The sequence below is a fragment of the Channa argus genome, chromosome 9, assembly GCF_033026475.1.
Source record: "Channa argus isolate prfri chromosome 9, Channa argus male v1.0, whole genome shotgun sequence".
Lineage (NCBI taxonomy): Eukaryota > Metazoa > Chordata > Actinopteri > Anabantiformes > Channidae > Channa > Channa argus.
The window spans coordinates 14,936,428-14,949,680 of NC_090205.1; the positions used below are offsets into that span (position 1 = coordinate 14,936,428).

The 13,253-nt window shown below is 39.1% G+C and overlaps 1 protein-coding gene across 2 annotated transcripts; it reads left to right on the forward strand.

Moving 5' to 3' along the window:
* Positions 1-1,952: 1,952 nt before the first annotated feature.
* On the forward strand, positions 1,953-12,474 carry sp3a (sp3a transcription factor). Of its 2 annotated transcripts, XM_067517331.1 has the most exons (7): positions 1,953-2,144; positions 2,508-2,605; positions 2,962-3,057; positions 4,182-5,433; positions 8,675-8,861; positions 8,982-9,178; positions 10,189-12,474. In XM_067517331.1, exons 1-7 carry the CDS (start codon positions 2,138-2,140, stop codon positions 10,479-10,481), a joined length of 2,130 nt encoding a protein of 709 aa, XP_067373432.1. In that variant the 5' UTR covers positions 1,953-2,137; the 3' UTR covers positions 10,482-12,474. The 2 variants fall into 2 exon arrangements, with proteins under 2 accessions (XP_067373432.1, XP_067373431.1); XM_067517330.1 differs by lacking the exon at positions 2,962-3,057 and having other exon boundaries at positions 1,955-2,144; positions 10,189-12,469.
* Positions 12,475-13,253: the final 779 nt, after the last annotated feature.

Below are 13,253 nucleotides of genomic sequence, written 5' to 3' on the forward strand. Positions count from 1 at the left end.
ATATGTTCATTTGTTAATAAAGCATACAATCATAATAATGTTTTCCCACAACAATAGTACTGTAAAAGAAAGCTGAAAGTTACAGTCTGTGTACATGTGGTGGGGTCATATTTACAGTGCTATCTATCACACTGAAACTCTACTGAAACTCCCACTGGGTAATGGCTACGCAGACTTTACAGATTCCTCTCATGAGGTGAACACAAGGTTTGTCAATACAATCTTATTTCCATTGTTTGGAGCTCAAGCTGGAGACAACACTCACAGCTCCGAAGACAAACACCCTAGCAGTTATATGTCTTGTGTATTGCCAATGCATCCACCACTGTGTTGCATTTGTGTTGCTTTTAGGATATTTGACTTTTTCTCTTTAACTTGGAGGTCTTTGTAGAAATTGTTGATACGTTTCCAAGGACACATAGAGTAAGACAGACATAGCTGCAAGGTTTTTCTAAAGCTGTTTCCATTGGCCTGTGTTTACCTGACACTTGGATTGACAGCAGAGTGATTGGAAATATCCACCATTCACTGCCGTGAGCTCCTGAGTGCACGGAAAGTGCTTTTGTAGTCTGGCTGTAATGGGCCAAGTTTGAATTGAAGGTTGAGAGAAATAGCCTCACTGCGGTCGTGCACTGTGAGGAACTGACACACCACAAATAATACTCAGAAGTGAGGTCCTGATAGCATCACAGGCCCAGAGCAGGTACAATAGCATGCAGGCTCTCATTTCAATGCACTTTCACAACGTTGTAATGCACACAATCAGATTGAGGGGAAGAAATCCAGTCAAATGCAAACTCAGATTGTGTCTTGATTGTGTGTTTTTGTCTGAGTAGCACAACGCCACTATTAGCTCACAAAAACACAAAGATAGTATGGATACATGGCATCATGGAATATTTCAAATGCATTAAAGAGTCAGCTTTTTATTTAACAGTTACATAAATGGAGTAAATCTGTGTTGTAAACTCAGATCGCAACACACGGATCTAATCCGCTCGATTCATATGGCTATGACTAAAGTAATCTGTTGAGTTTCTTTGCCTGAGTCATAATAAATTTTAATCATAATAAAGTTTCCACTGAGCCACCAAACTAGTGTTAAAAACTACAGTGTTGCTTGATTTGAGGTATTGATATAATTAGAGTCAGTATAAGGTAAGAAAGAAGACGCTGCATTGATGCATTACATAAAATATTTTCTCAGCTTTGAATAAAGAGTACCCGGTGTTGTGTTTATGCCCACATTAACAAAATATTTTTCCAAGATGCTAGACCATGCTATTTCTACACACTTGAATTACTCTGAAGCATTTTATTTACCTGATCAATAGTCCACACAAAAGTGCATTTCAAACTTAAATAGGCATTTACTTGTTAAACAAAGTGAAATAAAAATAAATATATGTATTGAATGCGTTGCAATTTGTGGTATACAAATTAGTAATCCAATTGGCTGGGAATTTCTGTCGATGTCAAAGATAGGTTGACCTGTGGACACAATTACTGATAATTCCTGGTAAAAGGCGTTGTGTGACAGCTCACTGGAAACCTTACTGGACTAGTGATTCAGACTCAGAACAGGTTAGTCACAAGCTCCTCTTTTTTGTTAGAACGGGTAGCACGCATGGACGAAACTCATGTATTTGATAAATAATGTGACTGCACACCTACATTGTGTCCACATAGCCTCTGCTTTCACTACACAAATGCCCCATGTTATCTGTTCACATCACACGTCTGATTCAGTGGCAACAACAATAAAGAAGAAAATAATCAATGTAGCTACGTCCCTCGCGACCATCGACGGCTATACTGTAAATGAAAATGCATAATAAACAGGAACAGAAGCCAACAATGGATGATTGACACGTCGACTGACGAATACTAACACGGTAATGAAAACTAGCACCCAATCGCCTTTACGGAGATCGGCGGGATTTCCTGTATGTGACGCACTCTCTCCAAGTCAACAGTGCAGGCCCCACCCTTTGTGTTACCTACAGCCCGTCAATCAAAATACAAATAATTCTGACACTTATCACCGATTTCTTCGCGTACACAATCAATATAGTATGCTGATCATGTCCGGTGGCTTGTGACTATCAAGACTCTCCGTTTAACGACAAGTCACGCAATGACTGGTATGTAACATCCATCTTAATCTTCACCAACGTAAGCTAACAAGCTATCTCAAGCATCCCCCGGCTAAATTAGCTCCCAAGCTAACTGGGATACCGCTAATCATCGCCGGCTAAGTTAGCATTAGCAGCTAACATTTAGCTAACTAGGTTAGCTTGTATAGGACACAACAATAGTTGACTCTCTTTAAACTATAAATCAGTATGTTGGCGTTTCTTTATAGAGGGTAGTGCTGCTAGTGATTTATTTTAAGTTGGTGTACTAACGTTATAGATATTGGGCCTGGCTTCAATATCAGGGTTATGTAGCTAACGTTAGCTTCGACTGCTAATTCTCTGTAAGCTAATGTGCTTTTTGCTACTCAGCCCCAGAACATCCAATGAAACCAGAGGAGATGGCTGACTTGGACGTGGACGGCAGTCAACGCGACTTTCTCCAGCAAGAGGAAGGCAGGGGTAATCAGGTAAGACTTTACTTTTCGGGGTTATGAGGGTCGTTGTTCATCGTCGCTGCATTTTCAACATCTGAGCGGTACTTACTGAAGTTCACACATTTGGAACGTGGAGGGGGGTAATTTACCATAATTTGAACCACGCAGGTAACACCTCCCTCTGTAAATCCCTCCTACCTTTCTAGTATTGATGTGATAGACCTCAAACTGCAGCCAGACCTGCTTCCTGAAGGGGTCAACACGGAACAACAGAGTCGCTTAACCTCAAACTTCAGGCTTTGCTCTTAAGCGTCCAATGAGTCCAATGTCTGTGGTCCAGACTAACGGCCACCCACTTTCTTCCTTTTGAACTTGCCTATTGCTGGTAGGACACTGAGCCATCACTTCTCAACCTGCTAGCAACCACCTGCACTAAGGTTGGGTCACTGTCGTCACAGTTGGACAGAGGTGCTGTCACTAATGTGGTAAGTCAGCACCTCTGCTAGATCAAATACAGCTAAAGCTGCAGCAGAAGTGAAGACTTCAGTCACAGCTGAGCAATATCAGTGGTGGGAGTGTAGCTAAGCTTGCACTTAAAGCCACTGCATTTAGGATTCTAAATGGGAGGATGTGTCACTGCTTCCACTGGACTTCTGAAACAGACCGGCTGCCACACACCTTAGGTCACATTATAGTCCGTAATAGACGCCATGTACAGGGGCTAAACCCAGTGACCCCTATATACTGGCAGCATGAACACAGATACATTTTTCATTAGGAAAGAAATGTAAATAGACTTTATGCTGCTAGTAATTATATTCTAACTCATGAAGCCTAATCTGTTATGTGCTTTGACAAAAAAAAACAAAAAAACATCAAACCCAATTGCATCAGGGAAAATGAAGCTCTGACAGTTTACGATAAGTCAATGTATGTCACACTGTTGTTTGATCAATATAAAATGTTCTGCTGTTTAATTAGTTTATTAATTTGTTTGTCTTGACAGGATGGCAAAGTTAAATGAATAGGAAAAACTGAGGTTGTTGTTGACACACTTGTTTGAAACATTTAACACAAACTCAGTTGTTTGTCCAGATGCATTCATTATGTGATGTTGATGAAATAAAAGGCAACAAACTGTCTGAAATTAGTATTGACTACCCGAAAAGATAAATAAAACCTTTAGGAACGGTCACGAGTGCCATGAGCTGCCGTAGGCTGAAAAAATACTTTTGTTTGTCTATGGGATGGCAGCTACATCACAGTCAACCTTAAGTGTATTAAAAGACTAAAAGCCTTCAATGTATGTTTTTTCCATTATTCTGTAAGAGAGGAACCAAACCATAACTGTGAAAAATGTTGTAGAAGAGAATGTCTTGCCCCTGTTGATTTTTAGCAATCCTAAGGATTTTGCTCATTCTTAATCATACTGATTCAGAATGCTGATCATGTGAACAGTTTTTTTCATAATATTGGGTCACGTACTAACTGACTATGACTTTACATTTGAAGAAGTGTTTTGCATTGCCTAATCAAAGTCATTAACAAGTGCTTGATTTATTTACTTGTTGTTATTATTATAATTTTTCTTCTTTTTATGTCATCTCAGACAACACATCCATCTACGCAACTCACTGGGACCGATAAATGGGAGTTGTTGACCCCCACAACAGCAGCAAAGGATGAATCTGGACTGATACAGATTCAAAGTCAAGGAATTTTAACATCAAATGGACAGTACGTTCTTCCTCTTCAGAACTTACAGACTCAGCCAATCTTTGTGACGTCGGGAACGGACAGCTCTAATGCCAATTCAGTGCCTAACATTCAGTACCAAGTAATTCCTCATATTCAGACAGCAGATGGACAGTTAAGCTTCTCCACTTCTGGTGTGGATGGAACAACTCTGACTCAGGATGCCTCAGGGCAGATTCAGATCTTGCCTGATGGTAGCCAGAGCCTCAGTGTGGCATCAGCTGCCAACATTCTTAACAACAACCAGAACCTCATATCACAGACTGGAAATATCCAGCAAATCCAGGGGGTTTCTATTGGCAGCTCCACCTTCAACAACCAGGGTCAGGTTGTCACTAATGTGCCTGTGGGTTTACCTGGGAACATTACTTTTGTTCCTATTAACAGTGTGGACTTGGACTCCCTGGGCCTGTCTGGTGCTCAGACTATAGCAACAGGAGTCACTGCTGATGGCCAGCTAATTATGGCAAGTCAGCCTGTTGATGGCTCAGAGGGTCAGGTGAAGGTAGATGACCACCTCTCACAAACCATTTCAGTAAATGACTCAAATACAAATCCTGAGATTTTTGTGCCAACGTCTTCCTCTCAGCTACATGTTCCAGCAAATGAAGCAGGTCTGCTGACACAAGATAATTCCTTGTCATCAGTGCCTGCAGAGCAAGCTGATTCCAGTTCTGGTCTCCAAGAAGGCTTCATCCAACAAAATCAGGACCAGAGCATCCAAGGGTCCACAGCTCAGCCCATCATCCAGCTGCAGCAGATGCCTGTTCAGACCACCAATGCTCAGGTGGTGCAGTCGGTTGCCACAGGCGGACCAAGCCTGCAAAATGTCCAGCTGATCAATCCTGGAACCTTCATCATCCAAGCACAGACCGTTACACCGTCAGGCCAGATACAGTGGCAGACATTCCAGGTTCAGGGAGTGCAGAACCTGCAGAACCTCCAGTTGCCCACCACACCACCTCAGCAGATAACCCTGGCTCCAGTCCAGACCCTGTCACTGGGTTCCAGTCAAGTCAGCATCAGCACAGGACAGATTCCCAACCTGCAGACAGTTACAGTCAACTCAGTGGCCCAGCAGGAGGGAGGCACAGATGTCCCTGGAGGTACAGTATTTCTTTTTTTGTCAGAGAGGGAGTATAAACAAGAAACAACTGTTTTTAAAGACCTCGCTCAGGCAAAGTTACCACAAAGGCGATTATTCTCCTTTCATGACTGTTTGGCTGTATATGCCTTGATTCCACTTTTAGCTGTGTCCACACATCTTGGTGTAGGACATTCTAATTCTTTTATTCCTGTTAGCACATACAGTGGTGTTTATAAGTTTGAAAAGTGTGTTTATAAATGTATCACAAACTACATAAAGGGAACCTAATTTAACAGCGAAAAGCAATGCACATAATTCCTTATGGAAAGAAAAAAGATCTAACCTTAATATTTATGTGAGACAAAAGTATGAGATTCTTCAGTATTATTATTTGCCTTGGACATTAATTTGAAGGGATTTTAGACCATTTCACCTTACAGAACAGCTTTAACCCAGGCATGTTAGTTGCCCTTATTTATTAAGCAACTATACCTGCTTCTTGTCCTTTGACAGCTTTTCTCTAGTATTATAAGGTCTGCACTGACACAGCCATTCCAAAACATCACCTATTTTTCTGCTGTAACCATTCTGTGAAAAAACAACTAGTGTGATTAGTCTTGTTGTCTGCTGTGGAGCTTCAGTTCACAGATGGATACCTTTTATCTTACCGTAGTATTCAATTCTACACATCAAAATTCATAGCTCTGTTAATGAGGGCAAGTCATTCCAGTCCAGGGGAGCAGTAAAGACAGAATTCTTGGTGCATTTATTGACATAGGATACTTCCAATATTGATCTGGTTTGTCCAGACACCTGTGATAAAACTGTAGACAGGCAGCACTGTTCTTTGAAGAGAGTAGTGGCTTTTTTCTTGAAACATTGAGCCAAAGCAGGCCTTTGGTTTCCAAGACATTATCCTAGCATTATCCTAGTTCTGATCTCTTGGACTCTTGCGCATCTTGAGCTTGCACTTGATCTTTCTTGGTCAAACACTCCTATGGAGAGTAACAACATTGTTAAATGTTCTCCATTTGTACACAATCTGCCTGCCAGTGGACTTGTTTGAACCCTTTCTTGCCTGGTAAGCATTACTGCAGTCTTCAGAAAGTTTCTTTGGCACCCATGTCATAACACACTTCTACGAACCCGTGTTGTCAAGATCAGGCTTTGATAGCAAAGACCCAGCTTTCTCTTCTTTAAATAATGCAGGGCTTCCAAGAGTGGCCCCTGATTCTCATCCCAGTAATTGAAACACCTGAATCCAATTGACCTTTAAAATGAATTAATAATTGTAGCGGTTCACATACTCTTGGCAGAAATATTTATAGTAGATAATGTTGCTTAGTTTATGGTTTTATTTTTTGTCCTATCGGCTTATCCCGTGAGTTCAGGGTCGCCACAGCGGATCATTGTCCGCATCTTGATTTGGCACAGTTTTTACGTCGGATGCCCTTCCTGAACCAATCCTCCCCAATTTCTACCGTGCTTGGACCGGCACTGCACAGCTGGGGATGGGAATGGGCTGTTAGGGGTTCAGTGTCGTGCCCAGAGACACTTCAACATATAGCCAGGACCGGGGATCGAACTACTGACCGTGTGGTCAGTGGACAACTGCCTTACCAACTGATCTACAGCCGCCCCTAGATAATGTTGCTTAGTAAATGAACAAATTTAATTTAGTCTTATTTGTTTTAAATGGATTTTCTTTTTCCAGTTTTAGGACTAGCATGAAGATCTGATTATGTTTTTACCACATTGATGCAGAAATAGAGAGAATTGTAAAGTGGCCACATGCTTAAAAGCCACTGTTTTGGTGCTATTATGTAATTTCTAACAGGTTTTCCCCTTTATACTCATCAACCGTGATAGCAACATCTAAGAAATACTTTGACTGTAACATATTATAGTGGTGAGTGATATAATGATATTGTGTGACAATGGAAAAACAAATTGTTTCGTATAATGTTCTATCATTTATATCATTCTGTTGCAAGTAACTCTTTTTAGCAGCATGAGGCAGCTTTGTGTTCTACATGGTGCAGATGCAGCAGTGTAGCAACACAAACACAGATGGAGGAGATTGAAGGCGATACAGAACAAAGTAATTGAGAACAGGAGGAGATGTGCACCACAGTAAGCCAAACGAAAGATTTGTACTTTAAACTTGTACTCAGTTATCTTAAAACAGCTCTAAACAGCTCTAAACTAAGACATTTTTCCACCTATCTGGGAAGATTAACGTGGTATCAGGTGCAGCTTTGGAGAAGTTTTACGACTACAAACACACAAGGGTACTATTGGACCATCAGGACACCCCTTTAAATTTGTACCTAGCAGAAAGATAACTAAGTAAGTATGAATAAGTACATACATGTCTCATATTATGAAATTAACTATATCAGTATATGACATTTATGTCATTTATGGTGCTTGAAAAAAGATAGTTCAAAGTAAAATTATTATACACAGTTTTTAATGCACTTAGCTGCTGTAGGGATGTAAACCAATTGTTACTTTCATTGTTAGTTAATCAAACTTTTTTCCCAGCAAATCAGTAAATGAGTCCTTTTTTCACAAAGACATTTTTTAATGTCACAGCAGGAAAAGCACAGGTGTAAATAATGAAATTAATGATGGCTGAATTCCATTGGCATTCTGGCTCACTGTCACACTGGTTTACTGATACACTTGAATAGAGCAGAGCCATTATGAATGTTATTTATTAAACATTTTCTACTATGACATGTCACAATGTCTATAATTTAGCCTTTAAAGTAATGACAAATGCAACTCGGTGATTACTCGCAGCTGTCTAAAAAATGTTTCTGAATTTATATTCATATGAAATGGAGAATCAACAAAACCCTCACATTTTACAGAATGTTAACAGCAATGGCTTGTTGTGTTTTACTTTGAAACTATTTACAGATTTCATTGTTAACATTGTTTACATTTGCTGTGTCAAAATGCATTGTGTGCACGTTTAAAACCAATTTTTGCTGATTTCTCCTTTTAGCAAACCAATCCAAACATTGTGATGAAGTTTTCAACTGAAGGAAAGTCCATCTATGACTCATATGAGCAAAAAAAATGCTGTGTTCTGTCAATGAACAAATTTTTTTATCACTTCACTTAATAGAGAGTGAAATGTGCTGCAGTGCTGTCAGTCACATGTAATTAAATACACCTCTCATTGTTCAGGATTTTTGGCATGTTATTGCCAGAGCTTGTGTTGATGTTACCGTGCATATTAATTTCAGACATTCAGATAAAGGAAGAACCAGACTCTGGAGACTGGCAGCTAGGCACCGACTCCACCCTGAACACAAGTGATCTGTCCCACCTTCGTGTCAGGCTGGTGGAAGAGGAGGATCAGATGGGCCAGGAGGGCAAAAGGCTGCGCAGAGTGGCATGTACTTGCCCTAACTGTAAGGAGTCAGGTGGTAGGTGAGTAGGCTTGAGTTGTTGTTTTCTGTCTGAATCTTCACACTCTGAACATTGTAGTAATTGGGTCTCCCCTCTGCATGGCAAATACAACATATCAACTGTCATACATATGTTTCTCAGAGGGTCTAGTATGGGGAAAAAGAAACAGCACATCTGCCACATTGCGGGCTGTGGGAAAGTATATGGAAAGACATCGCACCTGCGAGCACACCTGCGCTGGCATTCAGGAGAGCGACCTTTTGTTTGCAGCTGGATGTTATGTGGGAAGAGGTTCACACGCAGCGACGAGCTGCAGAGACACAGGAGAACACACACAGGTGCCCTTTCTTTGCTCTCTCTGTGTTCACATATCAGTAAAACATCAGTCAAATCTGTAAAATGTGTTAATTTGAGCTCTGCAAAGTGTGAGTCATGTAAGAAATAACAGCGTTTGTCCACCTTTGGATTTACATGCTAAATGTCAGGTTAGGATTAAAGTGAAAAATATCCAGACTTCATAGACTTGATCGTTATTTTCCAGTCTAATTTGCTGGGTCTGTTTGTTCATAGAACATAAACAGAGAGCAGATGCCTGTAGTGAGGTTTGGTTCTCATACTCTGGACAAAGTCATCTTCTTCTCATATTCTTTTGTCTGTCTTGGTTTTAACTTCATAGAATATACTCAGTTGTTTGTCACCCATGTCTGCTTCAAGTAGCCTATGAGAAATCTAGTTGTTTAATAGTAAACAATAATGATGACACGTAATGCCAGGAGAGACCTTTGAAGCGATATGACAAGTTGGTCTTGCTGTCGTGTTATCCTACCATCTCATTGGCTCAGGGAGACCTCTGACACTCTGTGGTAAAGTAGCATTTCATTAGGCTGTCAGCAGCAAGATATGAACAGTTACCACTCACAGCTTATTTTTCAAGTGGATATTAAATAATTGTAGGTTTTTAATTGGTGATAATTGTAATCACTCATGTAGTATCAATGTCTCATCAGTTTGTCATTTTTATGAGTGAGGTTGACCATCAACAACTGATGGAAGTGATTTAATTTTGGCTGTATTAATGTAGGTCATACAATATTCACGGACAGCACACAAAAATCTATTAAAAGAATACAGATTTTTCTGACAGCTCTGCTCTTATTATTTTATGTTGCTGCTTCTCTTCTTTCATTTTTCATTCGTGGAACAAGCAAAGTGAGCTTGTGCCACTCTGTCTAACTTACCGCCTCACAGTGATAAATATTGCCCAGACTGATGGCATGTTTGATCTTTTCCAAATATATTCATGGTCAGACTCTTTATCATTTACTATACTATATTTTCTTTCTGGCAGGAGAGAAAAAGTTTGTCTGCCCAGAATGTTCCAAGCGATTCATGCGAAGTGACCACCTGGCGAAGCACATTAAAACTCATCAAAACAAAAAAGGGGTGAACTCTGGCAGCGCTGTGGTGGCCTCGATGGAATCGGCAGGGTCTTCAGACAGTATCATCACCACGGCAGGTGGGACCACCCTTATTCTCACCAACATCCAACAGGGCTCCAGCAACGCCCAGGACATCCTGGCCAATGCAGAGATCCCTCTGCAGTTTGTCACCACAGTAGCACCCAGTGAAGTCATGGAGTGATTTCGCTCCACTTACGAACTTTTACAACCTCTCATAATGTATACTCCTACCTTCCTTTTTATTCAAGTTTCAAAGGAAAAGCTAAAATTTTAATTATATATATATAGATATATATATATATATCTATATATACATATATATTTTAACAGAAATGGTCTTTACACCGCTTTTACCAGTGGTGGAGACTAAAAAAAGATAAAGTTGGACAAAGACATTGCAGTAAACACACAAGGAAATGCCTTATTTTGTACGATACTGTGTAGTTGGAAATGTAGGATGCCATTTTGTTTTAAATTTACTTCTTTGTTAATAATGTGTTTTTCATGAAAAGTTATTGGTATTGGCAATTTTGTCCTCATCTTTTGTTAGTTCATTCTGATGACGTCATTGGTAAGCAATGTTTGTTCCACAATCCTTTTAAGCAAATAGTGAATCTTACAACAGAGATCATTTTTTCCGGCTGAAATGATGATTATAATGACGTGTGGTTTTATTTTGTTTTGTTTGTTTTTGCGTTATTGTTTTAACTTTTCTTTGCACTCAGCCTGCTTGCAAATCAGCAGGCCTTACTTCCTCTATTAAAAAAATACTTTGTTCATACCCATGAAATTTTGCAGCTTAAAATGAAAAACAATCAAAATTTTGTATTGTAAATCCTCTTGAACATATACTGTTGATATGATACAAATGACTCAAGTATGTCTCAAGTATCAAATATCTTGACTGAACTGCTATTTATATTGGGCTTTACATGCAAATTACATTTGTGATATTAAAAGTCCTAAATATTTCAGATGGCTTCATTATATGTCTTTAAATAGGTTATGTTTTTGTAAAACCTTTTTTTGAGGAAAAACTTGTATGAATAAAAAAAAAGCCATTTTTGAAGGTAATTGCCAAATTTGACTACAAACTCAGGATGATTTGTGACTGTGTGATAAGAGTTAAGTAAATCACCATTGTAGCTTTTTGGGCCATGGTGGGGTACTGTGAAGAAATGTTTGATGGACCAAAAGCTGAGGTGAATTATGCTGTCACCATATTACCTATACTTGTTGAATTTTACTGTCTTTTTTTGTATTTTTACAATAAGGACAACCCCTATTTGTGTTGCTTTGCTCTTGTATCTTGCTCCTTCAGTACAGTCACACAGTTGGAAATTCAGTGTGTTACTGAACACGGTACTCTTTAAATGGCACTGTTCTCACTGTTAATCCTTTTGTAAAAAAAAAAAGTTTTGTATGATTCACAAGAAACTGCTTTATACCCATTTAAGTAAATATTTGTGTCCATTCTTTCCATTAATTGGAGCATTTCTATGTTAACTTAACCTGAAATGTCAAAAACCTTTTTTTTTTTCATCAACATAAATTATGTTAGGTTTAGGGTAAATTTGCATCCCGTTAAGTGCTATTTCAGTGTAAGGGGATAAAACAATTTAACCCTAAACCTAACATAGCAACAGGACACATTCAGCTCGTACAAATGTTCCTTCACAATCAGAAGTATCAAAATGATCCAAGTGTATTAAAAAGTTATCGTAAAATGAAAATTGCATTGGTGCAAAAGTTTGCATATAATTCATTAACTTACAAATTATTTTCTGATGAAAGAACTTTTGTACCATCTTAAGTATTATGCTGATGAAAAAATATTTAAAATAAGGCGATGCAAACGTTCTTTCATCAGACGTTCTTTCATTTTGCACCCGACTGTACACACTGAACGGTGAATGTACTGGTGTCATATGTGACTGCCCTTTTTTATGATGCAATGAAAATTATGTTATCAGTTTCCCAACCATTAACATACGGTCAAGTTCAGGATATTATACTTAAGCCTCATCACATAGCATCTTCATATACACTGTAGTAAACACTGAAAGTTTATTCTCAATCAAATCTTCTGTGTAAATATGTCAATATAACAATATAAAGCTCTTTGTTATTTTTCAATCTTTTGCTTTATGTTAATTTTGTAATGACATTTGTCTGCTGTCTGGGGCAGCTCAATATTTCAACCTAAAGCAACTAAACATAAGACAAGTTTGAATATTTCCTTGCACTTGAAATCTTTTGGTTTATTTTTAAAGGTATTGTCATCCAGCCAGGAACGGCATTCTACCCCAACAGGGCTTACACTCTGGGGTAGTAGTCCAGTAGATGTCACTACAGCCAAGGGAGCGGGGTGAGAGGTATGTTTGACCCTGTGACCTTCCCCCATGTAGTACTGCTAAGATGAAGACAGAAGTCGCTGAGGCCAACAGTAGGTGTGGACCCTCAATTAACTACAAGTTAATGTCACCGGAATGTCAAACAAATATTCTGCTGTAGAAGTTCTGTCTCATGACTTTAAACATCCCTATGGAGGCCAGACAGGTAACAGCTCCTGGTTGTATGAATTGGATTCCTATATACACCGATACTTGAAAGTTTTTGAGCCTCTTAGAATTTTCTCTATTTTGCACCAATATGACCTAAAACTAGATCAAGGGAGCACAATTAGACAAATTAGATGAAAAATATATTGCACAATTCTACAATCTTCTGTTGAGATCAGACGTTGGACACGCAAATGTCTCTTCTCTAAATAGGACGGGAAGTCCCAGACTCACATCTGAATCGCAAAATCTGAACCTAATTTCTCCTTAAAACCCATAAGAGTAGAGGTTTACATACTTACACAAATGTGAGATTTATCCATTTCTGGCATCTTATAGTTTCAGGGTTCACAAAAGGGTTCCCAACTTCCACATACCACTGTAAAATATTA

Coding starts and splice junctions, on each gene's coding strand:
- sp3a (XM_067517331.1), top strand. Junction 2,606..2,961: donor AGGAAGGCAGGGGTAATCAG/GTAAGACTTTAC, acceptor TATTGCTGGTAG/GACACTGAGCCATCACTTCT. Junction 3,058..4,181: donor GAGGTGCTGTCACTAATGTG/GTAAGTCAGCAC, acceptor ATGTCATCTCAG/ACAACACATCCATCTACGCA.